A 16,588-nucleotide genomic window follows, 5' to 3' on the forward strand; every position below is an offset into this window, starting at 1 on the left:
AGGAAAAACCACAAATAGTTAAGGTCAGAAGGGCATGTGACCAGCATACCGAGCCAAAAACCAACACAACCATGGAACTGACCCCCCTGTCTGTCTATCCACCAACCATGGAACTGCCCCCCCTCCCCCTGTCTGTCTATCCACCAACCATGGAACTGCCCCCCCCTCCCCCTGTCTATCCACCAACCATGGAACTGCCCCCCCTCCCCCCGTCTGTCTATCCACCAACCATGGAACTGCCCCCCTCCCCCTGTCTGTCTATCCACCAACCATGGAACTGACCCCACTGTCTGTCTATCCACCAACCATGGAACTGACCCCACTGTCTGTCTATCCACCAACCATGGAACTGACCCCACTGTCTGTCTATCCACCAACCATGGAACTGACCCCCCTGTCTGTCTATCCACCAACCATGGAACTGACCCCCCTGTCTGTCTATCCACCAACCATGGAACTGACCCCACTGTCTGTCTATCCACCAACCATGGAACTGACCCCACTGTCTGTCTATCCACCAACCATGGAACTGACCCCACTGTCTGTCTATCCACCAACCATGGAACTGACCCCCCTGTCTGTCTATCCACCAACCATGGAACTGACCCCCCTGTCTGTCTATCCACCAACCATGGAACTGACCCCCCTGTCTGTCTATCCACCAACCATGGAACTGACCCCCCTGTCTGTCTATCCACCAACCATGGAACTGACCCCACTGTCTGTCTATCCACCAACCATGGAACTGACCCCACTGTCTGTCTATCCACCAACCATGGAACTGACCCCACTGTCTGTCTATCCACCAACCATGGAACTGACCCCCCTGTCTGTCTATCCACCAACCATGGAACTGACCCCACTGTCTGTCTATCCACCAACCATGGAACTGACCCCCCTGTCTGTCTATCCACCAACCATGGAACTGACCCCACTGTCTGTCTATCCACCAACCATGGAACTGACCCCACTGTCTGTCTATCCACCAACCATGGAACTGACCCCACTGTCTGTCTATCCACCAACCATGGAACTGACCCCCCTGTCTGTCTATCCACCAACCATGGAACTGACCCCACTGTCTGTCTATCCACCAACCATGGAACTGACCCCACTGTCTGTCTATCCACCAACCATGGAACTGACCCCACTGTCTGTCTATCCACCAACCATGGAACTGACCCCACTGTCTGTCTATCCACCAACCATGGAACTGACCCCACTGTCTGTCTATCCACCAACCATGGAACTGACCCCACTGTCTGTCTATCCACCAACCATGGAACTGACCCCACTGTCTGTCTATCCACCAACCATGGAACTGACCCCACTGTCTGTCTATCCACCAACCATGGAACTGACCCCACTGTCTGTCTATCCACCAACCATGGAACTGACCCCACTGTCTGTCTATCCACCAACCATGGAACTGACCCCACTGTCTGTCTATCCACCAACCATGGAACTGACCCCACTGTCTGTCTATCCACCAACCATGGAACTGACCCCACTGTCTGTCTATCCACCAACCATGGAACTGACCCCACTGTCTGTCTATCCACCAACCATGGAACTGACCCCACTGTCTGTCTATCCACCAACCATGGAACTGACCCCACTGTCTGTCTATCCACCAACCATGGAACTGACCCCCCTATCTGTCTATCCACCAACCATGGAACTGACCCCACTGTCTGTCTATCCACCAACCATGAAACGGCCCCCCCTCCCCCCATCTGTCTATCCACCAACCATGGAACTGACCCCCCGTCTGTCTATCCACCAACCATGGAACTGCCCCCCCTCCCCCCGTCTGCTAATCACCAACCATGGAACTGCCCCCCCTCCCCCCGTCTGTCTATTCACCAACCATGGAACTGACCCCCCTGTCTGTCTATCCACCAACCATGGAACTGCCCCCCCTCCCCCCATCTGTCTATCCACCAACCATGGAACTGCCCCCCTCCCCCTGTCTATCCACCAACCATGGAACTGCCCCCCCTCCCCCCATCTGTCTATCCACCAACCATGGAACTGCCCCCCCTCCCCCCGTCTGTCTATTCACCAACCATGGAACTGCCCCCCCTCCCCCCGTCTGTCTATTCACCAACCATGGAACTGACCCCCCTGTCTGTCTATCCACCAACCATGGAACTGCCCCCCCTCCCCCGTCTATCCACCAACCATGGAACTGCCCCCCCTCCCCCCATCTGTCTATCCACCAACCATGGAACTGCCCCCCTCCCCCTGTCTATCCACCAACCATGGAACTGCCCCCCCTCCCCCCGTCTGTCTATTCACCAACCATGGAACTGACCCCCCTGTCTGTCTATCCACCAACCATGGAACTGCCCCCCCTCCCCCCATCTGTCTATCCACCAACCATGGAACTGCCCCCCCTCCCCCCATCTGTCTATTCACCAACCATGGAACTGCCCCCCCCCCTCCCCCCATCTGTCTATTCACCAACCATGGAACTGCCCCCCCTCCCCCCATCTGTCTATCCACCAACCATGGAACTGCCCCCCTCCCCCTGTCTATCCACCAACCATGGAACTGCCCCCCTCCCCCCATCTGTCTATCCACCAACCATGGAACTGCCCCCCTCCCCCTGTCTATCTACCAACCATGGAACTGCCCCCCCTGTCTGTCTATCCACCAACCATGGAACTGCCCCCCCTCCCCCCATCTGTCTATCCACCAACCATGGAACTGCCCCCCCTCCCCCCATCTGTCTATTCACCAACCATGGAACTGCCCCCCCTCCCCCCATCTGTCTATCCACCAATCATGGAACTGCCCCCCTCCCCCTGTCTATCCACCAACCATGGAACTGCCCCCCTCCCCCCATCTGTCTATCCACCAACCATGGAACTGCCCCCCTCCCCCTGTCTATCTACCAACCATGGAACTGCCCCCCCTGTCTGTCTATCCACCAACCATGGAACTGCCCCCCTGTCTGTCTATCCACCAACCATGGAACTGCCCCCCTCCCCCTGTCTATCCACCAACCATGGAACTGCCCCCCCCTCCCCCCATCTGTCTATCCACCAACCATGGAACTGCCCCCCTCCCCCCGTCTGTCTATTCACCAACCATGGAACTGCCCCCCTCCCCCCGTCTGTCTATCCACCAACCATGGAACTGATCCTCCTGTGGGTCTAACCACCAACCATGGAACTGCCCCCCCTCCCCCCGTCTGTCTATTCACCAACCATGGAACTGCCCCCTCCCCCCATCTGTCTATTCACCAACCATGGAACTGCCCCCCTCCCCCCGTCTGTTTATTCACCAACCATGGAACTGCCCCCCCTCCCCCCATCTGTCTATCCACCAACCATGGAACTGATCCTCCTGTGGGTCTAACCACCAACCATGGAACTGCCCCCCCTCCCCCCGTCTGTCTATCCACCAACCATGGAACTGACCCCACTGTCTGTCTATCCACCAACCATGGAACTGACCCCACTGTCTGTCTATCCACCAACCATGGAACTGACCCCACTGTCTGTCTATCCACCAACCATGGAACTGACCCCACTGTCTGTCTATCCACCAACCATGGAACTGACCCCACTGTCTGTCTATCCACCAACCATGGAACTGACCCCACTGTCTGTCTATCCACCAACCATGGAACTGACCCCACTGTCTGTCTATCCACCAACCATGGAACTGACCCCACTGTCTGTCTATCCACCAACCATGGAACTGACCCCACTGTCTGTCTATCCACCAACCATGGAACTGACCCCACTGTCTGTCTATCCACCAACCATGGAACTGACCCCACTGTCTGTCTATCCACCAACCATGGAACTGACCCCACTGTCTGTCTATCCACCAACCATGGAACTGACCCCACTGTCTGTCTATCCACCAACCATGGAACTGACCCCCCTATCTGTCTATCCACCAACCATGGAACTGACCCCACTGTCTGTCTATCCACCAACCATGAAACGGCCCCCCCTCCCCCCATCTGTCTATCCACCAACCATGGAACTGACCCCCCGTCTGTCTATCCACCAACCATGGAACTGCCCCCCCTCCCCCCGTCTGCTAATCACCAACCATGGAACTGCCCCCCCTCCCCCCGTCTGTCTATTCACCAACCATGGAACTGACCCCCCTGTCTGTCTATCCACCAACCATGGAACTGCCCCCCCTCCCCCCATCTGTCTATCCACCAACCATGGAACTGCCCCCCTCCCCCTGTCTATCCACCAACCATGGAACTGCCCCCCCTCCCCCCATCTGTCTATCCACCAACCATGGAACTGCCCCCCCTCCCCCCGTCTGTCTATTCACCAACCATGGAACTGCCCCCCCTCCCCCCGTCTGTCTATTCACCAACCATGGAACTGACCCCCCTGTCTGTCTATCCACTAACCATGGAACTGCCCCCCCCTCCCCCGTCTATCCACCAACCATGGAACTGCCCCCCCTCCCCCCATCTGTCTATCCACCAACCATGGAACTGCCCCCCTCCCCCTGTCTATCCACCAACCATGGAACTGCCCCCCCTCCCCCCGTCTGTCTATTCACCAACCATGGAACTGACCCCCCTGTCTGTCTATCCACCAACCATGGAACTGCCCCCCCTCCCCCCATCTGTCTATCCACCAACCATGGAACTGCCCCCCCTCCCCCCATCTGTCTATTCACCAACCATGGAACTGCCCCCCCCCTCCCCCCATCTGTCTATTCACCAACCATGGAACTGCCCCCCCTCCCCCCATCTGTCTATCCACCAACCATGGAACTGCCCCCCTCCCCCTGTCTATCCACCAACCATGGAACTGCCCCCCTCCCCCCATCTGTCTATCCACCAACCATGGAACTGCCCCCCTCCCCCTGTCTATCTACCAACCATGGAACTGCCCCCCCTGTCTGTCTATCCACCAACCATGGAACTGCCCCCCCTCCCCCCATCTGTCTATCCACCAACCATGGAACTGCCCCCCCTCCCCCCATCTGTCTATTCACCAACCATGGAACTGCCCCCCCTCCCCCCATCTGTCTATCCACCAATCATGGAACTGCCCCCCTCCCCCTGTCTATCCACCAACCATGGAACTGCCCCCCTCCCCCCATCTGTCTATCCACCAACCATGGAACTGCCCCCCTCCCCCTGTCTATCTACCAACCATGGAACTGCCCCCCCTGTCTGTCTATCCACCAACCATGGAACTGCCCCCCTGTCTGTCTATCCACCAACCATGGAACTGCCCCCCTCCCCCTGTCTATCCACCAACCATGGAACTGCCCCCCCCCTCCCCCCATCTGTCTATCCACCAACCATGGAACTGCCCCCCTCCCCCCGTCTGTCTATTCACCAACCATGGAACTGCCCCCCTCCCCCCGTCTGTCTATCCACCAACCATGGAACTGATCCTCCTGTGGGTCTAACCACCAACCATGGAACTGCCCCCCCTCCCCCCGTCTGTCTATTCACCAACCATGGAACTGCCCCCTCCCCCCATCTGTCTATTCACCAACCATGGAACTGCCCCCCTCCCCCCGTCTGTTTATTCACCAACCATGGAACTGCCCCCCCTCCCCCCATCTGTCTATCCACCAACCATGGAACTGATCCTCCTGTGGGTCTAACCACCAACCATGGAACTGCCCCCCCTCCCCCCGTCTGTCTATTCACCAACCATGGAACTGCCCCCTCCCCCCATCTGTCTATTCACCAACCATGGAACTGATCCCCCTGTGGGTCTAACCACCAACCATAGGACTGATCCACCTGACCACCAACCAAAGAATTAACCCACATGTTAACCTGGCCACCAACCAAACAACTGATTCAACTGCTGACCTGACCACCAGCCTTTGAACTGATATACCTGCTAACCTGGCAACCAGCCATAGTGCTGATGCACCTGCTAACCATAGGACTGAGAAACCTGCTGACCTGGCCTTCAAACGTGCATGCCACAAACCATAGAACTTGTACACCTGCCGAAATAGCCACCAGTCATAGAACTGATCCACCTGCCATCCTGGCCACCAGTCATAGAACTGATCCACCTGCCATCCTGGCCACCAGTCATAGAACTGATCCAACTGCCATCCTGGCCACCAGTCATAGAACTGATCCACCTGCCATCCTGGCCACCAGTCATAGAACTGATCCACCTGCCATCCTGGCCACCAGTCATAGAACTGATCCACCTGCCATCCTGGCCACCAGTCATAGAACTGATCCACCTGCCATCCTGGCCACCAGTCATAGAACTGATCCACCTGCCATCCTGGCCACCAGTCATAGAACTGATCCACCTGCCATCCTGGCCACCAGTCATAGAACTGATCCACCTGCCATCCTGGCCACCAACCAAACAACTGATTCGCCCGCTGACCTGACCACCAATCAGAGAACTGACCCACTTGCCGACAACCTGATCAACAGTCACAAAACTGACCCACCTGCCAATCTGACCAACGCCCTTGTGAGCCAACAACCATAGAACTCCTCCATCTCTCCACCTGGCCACAAACTGCAAAACTGACCCACCTGCAGACTTGACCACTAACTGTCACACGGTGTTTGGCTCTAAACTTGCCGAGTGTCATGGTGGCATCAGACGCTGTTCAGACTACAGACTCTGACACTCCTCACTATGCTTTCTCTGGTGGAGAAATTAAGTGTGGAGGGCAGATGATGGAGGGGGTCATGTAGGTTGGATGACAGGGGGTGTGGAGAATGGATGATGGGGTCATGGAGGAGGTATGACATGGGGTGTGGAGGTTGGATGACTGGGGCTTTGGAGGTTGGATAACGGGAGCATGGAGGATGGATGACGGGGATGTGGAGGTTGGATGACGGGAGTATGGAGGTTGGATGACGGGGGCTTTAGAGGTTGGATGACGGGGGTGTGGAGGTTGGATAACGGGAGCATGGAGGATGGATGACGGGGATGTGGAGGTTGGATGACGGGGGGTGTGGAGGATGGATGACGGGAGTATGGAGATTGGATGACGGGGGCTTTAGAGGTTGGATGACGGGGGTGTGGAGGTTGGATGATGGGGTGTGCAGGTTGGATGACGGGAGTGTGGAGGTTGGATGACGGGGGCTTGGAGGATGGGTGATGGGGGCTTTGGAGGTTGGATGATTGGGTGTGCAGGTTGGATGACAGGGGTGTGGAGGTTGGATGACAGGGGGTGTGGAGGATGGATGACGGGGGTATGGAGGTTGGATGACAGGGGCTTTGGAGGTTGGATGACGGGGATGTGGAGGTTGGATGATGGGGTGTGCAGGTTGGATGACAGGGGTGTGGAGGTTGGATGACAGGGGGTGTGGAGGATGGATGACGGGGGTATGGAGGTTGGATGACAGGGGCTTTGGAGGTTGGATGACGGGGGTGTGGAGGTTGGATGACGGGGGTATGGAGGTTGGATGACAGGGGCTTTGGAGGTTGGATGACGGGGGTATGGAGGTTGGATGACAGTGGCTTTGGAGGTTGGATGACGGGGGTGTGGAGGTTGGATGATAGGGTGTGCAGGTTGGATGACGGGGGCTGTGGAGGTTGGATGACGGGGAGTCATGGAGGACTGAGAGGGTCATGTGGAGCAGGTGTTGGGGGGCAGCAGATCATTGCGCAGGGTGTATAGTTCCCTTACCTCGTGTTCGGCATCCCCTGCCATCTGTTGCATCTCAGAATGCAGTGAGTGGCGGTTTTCTTGCAGAGGAAAGTGACTATCTCGCATCTTCAGCTCGTCCTGGAGCTCTGTCACTTGGAGCTGCAGCGATCGCTGACTGTCTCGCAGACCCTCGGCTTCTAACCTTTTCTCCTCCATCTGGAAGAGACCCTTATTATTGTAATGTCACATTATAAGGAGAGAAATATAAATTAGGACGACGCACAGCCAAAATCTACAGCAAGGGGGCGACGTCTGCAAAAATAAATGGAACCACAGGAAAAAGCAACAAAATGTGGATGTGAACAGCGACGTATAAAACGTGTCACTGACTGCAGACCCCAAATCAAGACTGCCCTGGTGCGGAGGAGAATGGCGAGCAAAAATCAGGACTGCCCTGGTGTGGAGGAGTATGGCAGGCAAAAATCAGGACTGCCCTGGTGTGGAGGAGTATGGCGGGCAAAAATCAAGACTGCCCTGGTGCGGAGGAGCATGGCGAGCAAAAATCAAGACTGCCCTGGTGTGGAGGAGCATGGCGGGCAGAAATCAAGACTGCCCTGGTGCGGAGGAGCATGGCGAGCAAAAATCAAGACTGCCCTGGTGCGGAGGAGCATGGCGGGCTAAAATCAAGACTGCCCTGGTGCGGAGGAGCATGGCGGGCAGAAATCAAGACTGCCCTGGTGTAGAGGAGCATGACGGGCAGAAATCAAGACTGCCCTGGTGCGGAGGAGCATGGCGGGTAGAAATCAAGACTGCCCTGGTGCGGAGGAGCATGGCGGGCAGAAATCAAGACTGCCCTGGTGCGGAGGAGCATGGCGAGCAAAAATCAAGACTGCCCTGGTGCGGAGGAGCATGGCGAGCAAAAATCAAGACTGCCCTGGTGCGGAGGAGCATGGCGGGTAGAAATCAAGACTGCCCTGGTGCGGAGGAGCATGGCGAGCAAAAATCAAGACTGCCCTGGTGCGGAGGAGCATGGCGAGCAAAAATCAAGACTGCCCTGGTGCGGAGGAGCATGGCGGGCAGAAATCAAGACTGCCCTGGTGCGGAGAAGCATGGCGAGCAAAAATCAAGACTGCCCTGGTGCGGAGGAGCATGGCGGGCAGAAATCAAGACTGCCCTGGTGCGGAGGAGCATGGCGAGCAGAAATCAAGACTGCCCTGGTGTAGAGGAGCAAGCATGGCGGGCAGAAATCAAGACTGCCCTGGTGCGGAGGAGCATGGCGAGCAAAAATCAAGACTGCCCTGGTGTAGAGGAGCAAGCATGGCGGGCAGAAATCAAGACTGCCCTGGTGTAGAGGAGCATGGCGGGCAGAAATCAAGACTGCCCTGGTGCGGAGGAGCATGGCGGGCAGAAATCAAGACTGCCCTGGTGCGGAGGAGCATGGCGGGCAGAAATCAAGACTGCCCTGGTGTAGAGGAGCATGGCGGGCAGAAATCAAGACTGCCCTGGTGCGGAGGAGCAAGCATGGCGGGCAGAAATCAAGACTGCCCTGGTGCGGAGGAGCATGGCGGGCAGAAATCAAGACTGCCCTGGTGCAGAGGAGCATGGCGGGCAGAAATCAAGACTGCCCTGGTGCGGAGGAGCATGGCGGGCAAAAATCAAGACTGCCCTGGTGCGGAGGAGCATGGCGAGCAAAAATCAAGACTGCCCTGGTGTAGAGGAGCATGGCGAGCAAAAATCAAGACTGCCCTGGTGTAGAGGAGCATGGCGGGCAAAAATCAAGACTGCCCTGGTGTAGAGGAGCATGGCGGGCAAAAATCAAGACTGCCCTGGTGCGGAGGAGCATGGCGAGCAAAAATCAAGACTGCCCTGGTGCGGAGGAGCATGGCGAGCAAAAATCAAGACTGCCCTGGTGCGGAGGAGCATGGCGAGCAAAAATCAAGACTGCCCTGGTGCGGAGGAGCATGGCGAGCAAAAATCAAGACTGCCCTGGTGTAGAGGAGCATGGCGGGCAAAAATCAAGACTGCCCTGGTGTAGAGGAGCATGGCGGGCAAAAATCAAGACTGCCCTGGTGTGGAGCAACGGGCAGAAATCAGGAAATATCTGCAAAACATGAAGCAAGTACCTGCAAACACTGACACTGATAACGTGCCCTGAAAAAGTATTCACACCCCATGAACTTTTACACATTTTCACAAACTTAAATGTATTTTATTGGGATTTTGTGACACCAACACGGAGTGCGAGTATGTGTGACGTGTAAAGGGAATGATACCGGGATTTCTAAATGTTTCATATATAAATCTGATATTTGTGAGGTGATTTAGTATTCCCCCCCCCCCCCGTGGAGTCAGTCCTTTGTGGAACCACTTTTCCCTGTCTTAGCACTTTGTAGGACCACATTTGTCCCTCTTTTGGGGTCTCTCCAGCTTTGCACTTCTAGAGGTGACATTTTCCTCTTCTTCTCTCACTCAGTGAGATTGGATGGAGACGTCTGTGATCTCAGTGGATTTGGGTCTGGATTGTGGTTGGGCCGTTCGTGGACTGTGACTGACTGGGCCGTTAGCGGACTGTGACTGACTGGGCCGTTAGCGGACTGTGACTGGCTGGGCCGTTCACGGACTGTGACTGCCTGAGCCGTTCGTGGACTGTGACTGGCTGGGCCATTCGCGGACTGTGACTCGGCCGCTCACACACAGGAATAAGCTCTGATCTGAACCCCCCATTGTAACTCTGCAGGGTGTTGAGGGTCGTTGTCCTGCTGGAAGGTGAACCTACACCCCGGTCTCACGTCTTCTGCAGCCTCTCACAGGTTTTCCTCCAGGATTGTCCTGTATTTGGCTCCATCCATCATCCCGTCACCTCTGACCAGCTTCCCTGCCCCTGCTGAAGAAAAGCCTCCTCACAGCAGGATGCGACCTCCACCATGTGTGACAGTGGGGAGGGTGTTTTCAGGGTGATGTGCAGGGATAGTTTTCTGCCACATACAGTGTTTTGCATTTAGCACAAAACGTTTGGTCTCCTTTGACCAATGCCCCTTCCTCCACTGCTCGGTGTCCCTTACACGTTTTTTTTCTTGACACTCTTCCATAGATTTGTGCTGTCTATGACTAATAGTCATCCTGTGGACAGATTCTCCCTCTGAACTGTGATCTCTGCTCGTCCTGTGGACAGATTCTCCCCCTGAGCTGTGATCTCTGCTCGTCCTGTGGACAGATTCTCCCTCTGAGCTGTGATCTCTGCTCGTCCTGTGGACAGTCTCCCCCTGAGCTGTGATCTCTGCTCGTCCTGTAGACAGATTCTCCACCTGAGCTGTGATCTCTGCTCGTCCTGTGGACAGATTCTCCTCCTGAGCTGTGATCTCTGCTCGTCCTGTGGACAGATTCTCCCCCTGAGCTGTGATCTCTGCTCGTCCTGTGGACAGATTCTCCTCCTGAGCTGTGATCTCTGCTCATCCTGTGGACAGATTCTCCTCCTGAGCTGTGATCTCTGCTCGTCCTGTGGACAGATTCTCCCCCTGAGCTGTGATCTCTGCTCGTCCTGTGGACAGATTCTCCCCCTGAGCTGTGATCTCTGCTCGTCCTGTGGACAGATTCTCCTCCTGAGCTGTGATCTCTGCTCATCCTGTGGACAGATTCTCCCCCTGAGCTGTGATCTTTGCTCTTCCTGTGGACAGATTCTCCTCCTGAGCTGTGATCTCTGCTCGTCCTGTGGACAGATTTTCCTCCTGAGCTGTGATCTCTGCTCGTCCTGTGGACAGATTCTCCTCCTGAGCTGTGATCTTTGCTCTTCCTGTGGACAGATTCTCCTCCTGAGCTGTGATCTCTGCTCATCCTGTGGACAGATTTTCCTCCTGAGCTGTGATCTCTGCTCATCCTGTGGACAGATTCTCCTCCTGAGCTGTGATCTCTGCTCGTCCTGTGGACAGATTCTCCTCCTGAGCTGTGATCTTTGCTCTTCCTGTGGACAGATTCTCCTCCTGAGCTGTGATCTCTGCTCGTCCTGTGGACAGATTTTCCTCCTGAGCTGTGATCTCTGCTCATCCTGTGGACAGATTCTCCTCCTGAGCTGTGATCTCTGTTCGTCCTGTGGACAGATTTTCCTCCTGAGCTGTGATCTCTGCTCGTCCTGTGGACAGATTCTCCTCCTGAGCTGTGATCTCTGCTCGTCCTGTGGACAGATTCTCCTCCTGAACTGTGATCTCTGCTCGTCCTGTGGACAGATTCTCCCTCTGAGCTGTGATCTCTGCTCGTCCTGTGGACAGATTCTCCTCCTGAGCTATGATCTCTGCCCGTCCTGTGGACAGATTCTCCTCCTGAGCTGTGATCTCTGCCCGTCCTGTGGACAGATTCTCCTCCTGAGCTATGATCTCTGCCCGTCCTGTGGACAGATTCTCCTCCTGAGCTGTGATCTTTGCTCTTCCTGTGGACAGATTCTCCTCCTGAGCTGTGATCTCTGCTCGTCCTGTGGACAGATTTTCCTCCTGAGCTGTGATCTCTGCTCGTCCTGTGGACAGATTCTCCTCCTGAGCTATGATCTCTGCTCGTCCTGTGGACAGATTCTCCTCCTGAGCTGTGATCTCTGCTCGTCCTGTGGACAGATTCTCCCCCTGAGCTGTGATCTCTGCTCGTCCTGTGGACAGATTCTCCTCCTGAGCTGTGATCTCTGCTCGTCCTGTGGACAGATTCTCCTCCTGAGCTGTGATCTCTGCTCGTCCTGTAGGCAGATTCTCCCTCCTGAACTGTGATCTCTCCTCGTCCTGTGGACAGATTCTCCCCTGAGCTGTGATCTCTGCTCGTCCTGTGGACAGATTCTCCCCCTGAGCTGTGATCTCTGCTCGTCCTGTGGACAGATTCTCCTCCTGAGCTATGATCTCTGCTCGTTCTGTGGACAGATTCTCCCCCTGAGCTGTGATCTCTGCTCGTCCTGTGGACAGATTCTCCCCCTGAGCTGTGATCTCTGCTCGTCCTGTGGACAGATTCTCCTCCTGAGCTGTGATCTCTGCTCGTCCTGTGGACAGATTCTCCTCCTGAGCTGTGATCTCTGCTCGTCCTGTGGACAGATTCTCCCCTGAGCTGTGATCTCTGCGGCTCCTCCAGTGATCATGGGCCTCTCAGCTCTTCCACATTAGTGCTCTCCTTCTTGGGGTGTCAGTTTTGATGGTGGCCAAATCTTATTCTAGTAGGTTGTCTTTTGTGCCGTTCTTCTTCTACTTTTGGATGATGGATTGAGCAGTGCTCCCTGAAGCGTTCAGAGCTTGTGATATTTTTTATAACCTAACCCTGCTTTACTATTCCCCACACCTTTATCCATTCCTTGGTTTTCATGATGCTGTTTGATCGTGACCTGTCTGGTGTGTTCTTTGGTTCTCATGATGCTGGTTGATCCCTGACCTGTCTGGTGTGTTCTTTGGTTCTCATGATGCTGGTTGATCTCTGATCTGTCTGGTGTGTTCTTTGGTTCTCATGATGCTGTTTTATCCCTGACCTGTCTGGTGGGTTCCTTGGTTTTCATGATGCTGTTTGATCGTGACCTGTCTGGTGTGTTCTTTGGATCTCATGATGCTGTTCGATCCCTGATGTTCTCACACAAACCTCTGAGGCCTTCACAGAACAGCTGTAGTTATACTGAGAAGAGATCATCCAGGAGGCAATGAACTAATTATGTGACTTCTGGGGGCAACTGGTCAGTTAGCATTTTATTTAGGGAATCAGAAAACAGTGGACGAATACACCTCACAGGTATCAGATTTATATATAAAGCTATAATACCCGGCATTGCCCAAAATAGTAAGTAAATCTTTCACTGTCTCTCTCCCTCTCTACCGCTCTCCCACACTCTTCTCTCTCTATCTCCCACTCTGTCACTCTCTCTCCCATTCTCACTCTCTCTCTCCCATCTCCCTCTTTCTCTCCCATCTTCCTCTCTGTCTCTCTGCCACGCTCTCTCTCCCTCCTATTCTCCCACGCTCTCTCTCTCTCCCATTCTCATTCTCTCTCCCATTTCTCTCTCTCTCTCTCCTATCTCCCTGTCTCACTGCCACGCTCTCTCATTCTCCCTCTCTCTCTCCCATCTCGCTCTCTGTCTCTCTGCCACGCTCTCTCTCTCTCTCCCATTCTCCCTCTTTCCCATTCCCCCTCTCTCTCTCTCTTTCCAAGTCTCTCTCTCACCCATTATCCCACTCTCCCTCTCTCCATTTATCGCCTTCTCTGTCTCTCTCCCATTCTCCCTCTCTCCTATTCTCCCTCTCTCCCATTCTCCCTCTCTCCCATTCTCCCTCTCTCCTATTCTCCCTCTCTCCCATTCTCCCTCTCTCCCATTCTCCCTCTCTCCTATTCTCCCTCTCTCTCTCCCATTCTCCCTCTCTGCCATGCTCTCTCTCTCCCATTATCCCACTCTCCCTCTCTCTCTCCATTTCTCTCCTTCTCTGTCTCTCCCATCTCCCACTCTCCTTCTCTGTCTCTCTGCCATGCTCTCTCTCCCATTCTCCCTCTCTCCTATTCTCCCTCTCTCTCTCCCATTCTCCCTCTCTCCTATTCTCCCTCTCTCTCTCCCATTCTCCCTCTCTGCCATGCTCTCTCTCTCTCCATCTCTCCCCCTCTCTGTCTCTCTCCCATTCTCCCTCTCTGCCATGCTCTCTCTCTGCCATTCTCCCTCTCTCCCATTCTCTCTCTCTCCCATTCTCCCTCTCTCCTATTCTCCCTCTCTCTCTCTCCCATTCTCCCTCTCTGCCATGCTCTCTCTCTCTCTCTCTCCATCTCTCCCCCCCTCTCTCTCTCTCTCTTTCCTAGTCTCTCTCTCTCCCATTATCCCACTCTCCCTCTCTCCATTTATCTCCTTCTCTGTCTCTCTCCCATTCTCCCTCTCTCCTATTCTCTCTCTCTCCCATTCTCCCTCTCTCCCATTCTCCCTCTCTGCCATGCTCTCTCTCTCACCCATTATCCCACTCTCCCTCTCTCCATTTATCTCCTTCTCTGTCTCTCTCCCATTCTCCCTCTCTCCTATTCTCTCTCTCTCTCCCATTCTCCCACTCTCCTATTCTCCCTCTCTCTCTCCTATTCTCCCTCTCTCTCTCCCATTCTCCCTCTCTCCTATTCTCTCTCTCTCTCTCTCCCATCTCCCACTCTCCTATTCTCCCTCTCACTCCTATTCTCCCTCTCTCTCTCCCATTCTCCCTCTCTGCCATGCTCTCTCTCTCTCTCCATCTCTCCCCCTCTCTGTCTCTCTCCCATTCTCCCTCTCTGCCACGCTCTCTCTCTGCCATTCTCCCTCTCTCCCATTATCCCTCTCTCCCATTATCCCACTCTCCCTCTCTCTCTCCATTTCTCTCCTTCTCTGTCTCTCTCCCATCTCCCACTCTCCTTCTCGGTCTCTCTGCCATGCTCTCTCTCCCATTCTCCCTCTCTCCTATTCTCCCTCTCTCTCTCCCATTCTCCCTCTCTGCCATGCTCTCTCTCTCTCTCTCCATCTCTCCCCCTCTCTGTCTCCCTCCCATTCTCCCTCTCTCCTATTCTCCCTCTCTCTCTCCCATTCTCCCTCTCTCCCATTCTCTCTCTCTCCCATTCTCCCTCTCTGCCATGCTCTCTCTCTCTCTCCCATTATCCCACTCTCCCTCTCTCTCTCCATTTCTCTCCTTCTCTGTCTCTCTCCCATCTCCCACTCTCCTTCTCTGTCTCTCTGCCATGCTCTCTCTCCCATTCTCCCTCTCTCTCCCATTCTCCCTCTCTCCTATTCTCCCTCTCTCTCTCCCATTCTCCCTCTCTCTCCCATTCTCCCTCTCTCCTATTCTCCCTCTCTCTCTCCCATTCTCCCTCTCTCCTATTCTCCCTCTCTCTCTCCCATTCTCCCTCTCTCCCATTCTCTCTCTCTCCCATTCTCCCTCTCTGCCATGCTCTCTCTCTCTCTTATTATCCCACTCTCCCTCTCTCTCTCCATTTATCTCCTTCTCTGTCTCTCTGCCATGCTCTCTCTCCCATTCTCCCTCTCTCTCCCATTCTCCCTCTCTGCCATTCTCCCTCTCTGCCATGCTCTCTCTCTCTATCCATCTCTCCCCCTCTCGGTCTCTCTCTCATTCTCCCTCTCTCCTATTCTCCCTCTCTGCCATGCTCTCTCTCTCTCCATCTCTCCCCCTCTCTGCCATGCGCTCTCTCTCTCTCCCTCCCATTATCCCACTCTCCTATTCTCCCTCTCTCTCTCCCATTCTCCCTCTCTGCCATGCTCTCTCTCTATCCATCTCTCCCCCTCTCTGTCTCTCTCCCATTCTCCCTCTCTCCCATTCTCTCTCTCTCCCATTCTCCCTCTCTCCCATTCTCTCTCTCTCCTATTCTCCCTCTCTCCTATTCTCCCTCTCTCTCCTATTCTCCCTCTCTCTCTCCCATTCTCCCTCTCTGCCATGCTCTCTCTCTATCCATCTCTCCCCCTCTCTGTCTCTCTCCCATTCTCCCTCTCTCCCATTCTCTCTCTCTCCCATTCTCCCTCTCTCCCATTCTCTCTCTCTCCTATTCTCCCTCTCTCCTATTCTCCCTCTCTCTCTCCCATTCTCCCTCTCTGCCATGCTCTCTCTCTCACCCATTATAACACTCTCCCTCTCTCCATTTATCTCCTTCTCTGTCTCTTCCCATCTCCCACTCTCCTATTCTCCCTCTCTCTCTCCTATTCTGCCTCTCCCTCTCCCATTCTCCCTCTCTCCCATTCTCTCTCTCTCCTATTCTCCCTCTCTCCTATTCTCCCTCTCTCTCTCCCATTCTCCCTCTCTGCCATGCTCTCTCTCTCACCCATTATAACACTCTCCCTCTCTCCATTTATCTCCTTCTCTGTCTCTTCCCATCTCCCACTCTCCTATTCTCCCTCTCTCTCTCCTATTCTCCCTCTCTCTCCTATTCTCCCTCTCTCTCTCCCATTCTCCCTCTCTCCCATTCTCTCTCTCTCCCATTCTCCCTCTCTCCCATTCTCTCTCTCTCCTATTCTCCCTCTCTCCTATTCTCCCTCTCTCTCTCC

The 16,588-nt window shown here is 54.8% G+C and overlaps 1 protein-coding gene across 4 annotated transcripts in view; it reads right to left on the reverse strand.

Moving 5' to 3' along the window:
- Positions 1-16,588, reverse strand: part of BICDL2 (BICD family like cargo adaptor 2) — an 86,637-nt gene that overhangs the window by 12,210 nt on the left and 57,839 nt on the right. For 3 of the 4 annotated variants that reach the window (XM_075318667.1, XM_075318665.1, XM_075318666.1), the window contains exon 6: positions 7,633-7,809. The exons of the other annotated variant lie outside the window; for it this stretch is intronic. In XM_075318667.1, the coding sequence (XP_075174782.1) occupies positions 7,633-7,809 (177 nt within the window). The remainder of the gene's footprint in view (positions 1-7,632; positions 7,810-16,588) is intronic. 4 annotated transcript variants of the gene reach the window in all.

The sequence above is a fragment of the Anomaloglossus baeobatrachus genome, chromosome 7, assembly GCF_048569485.1.
Source record: "Anomaloglossus baeobatrachus isolate aAnoBae1 chromosome 7, aAnoBae1.hap1, whole genome shotgun sequence".
NCBI classification, from domain to species: Eukaryota; Metazoa; Chordata; class Amphibia; order Anura; family Aromobatidae; genus Anomaloglossus; species Anomaloglossus baeobatrachus.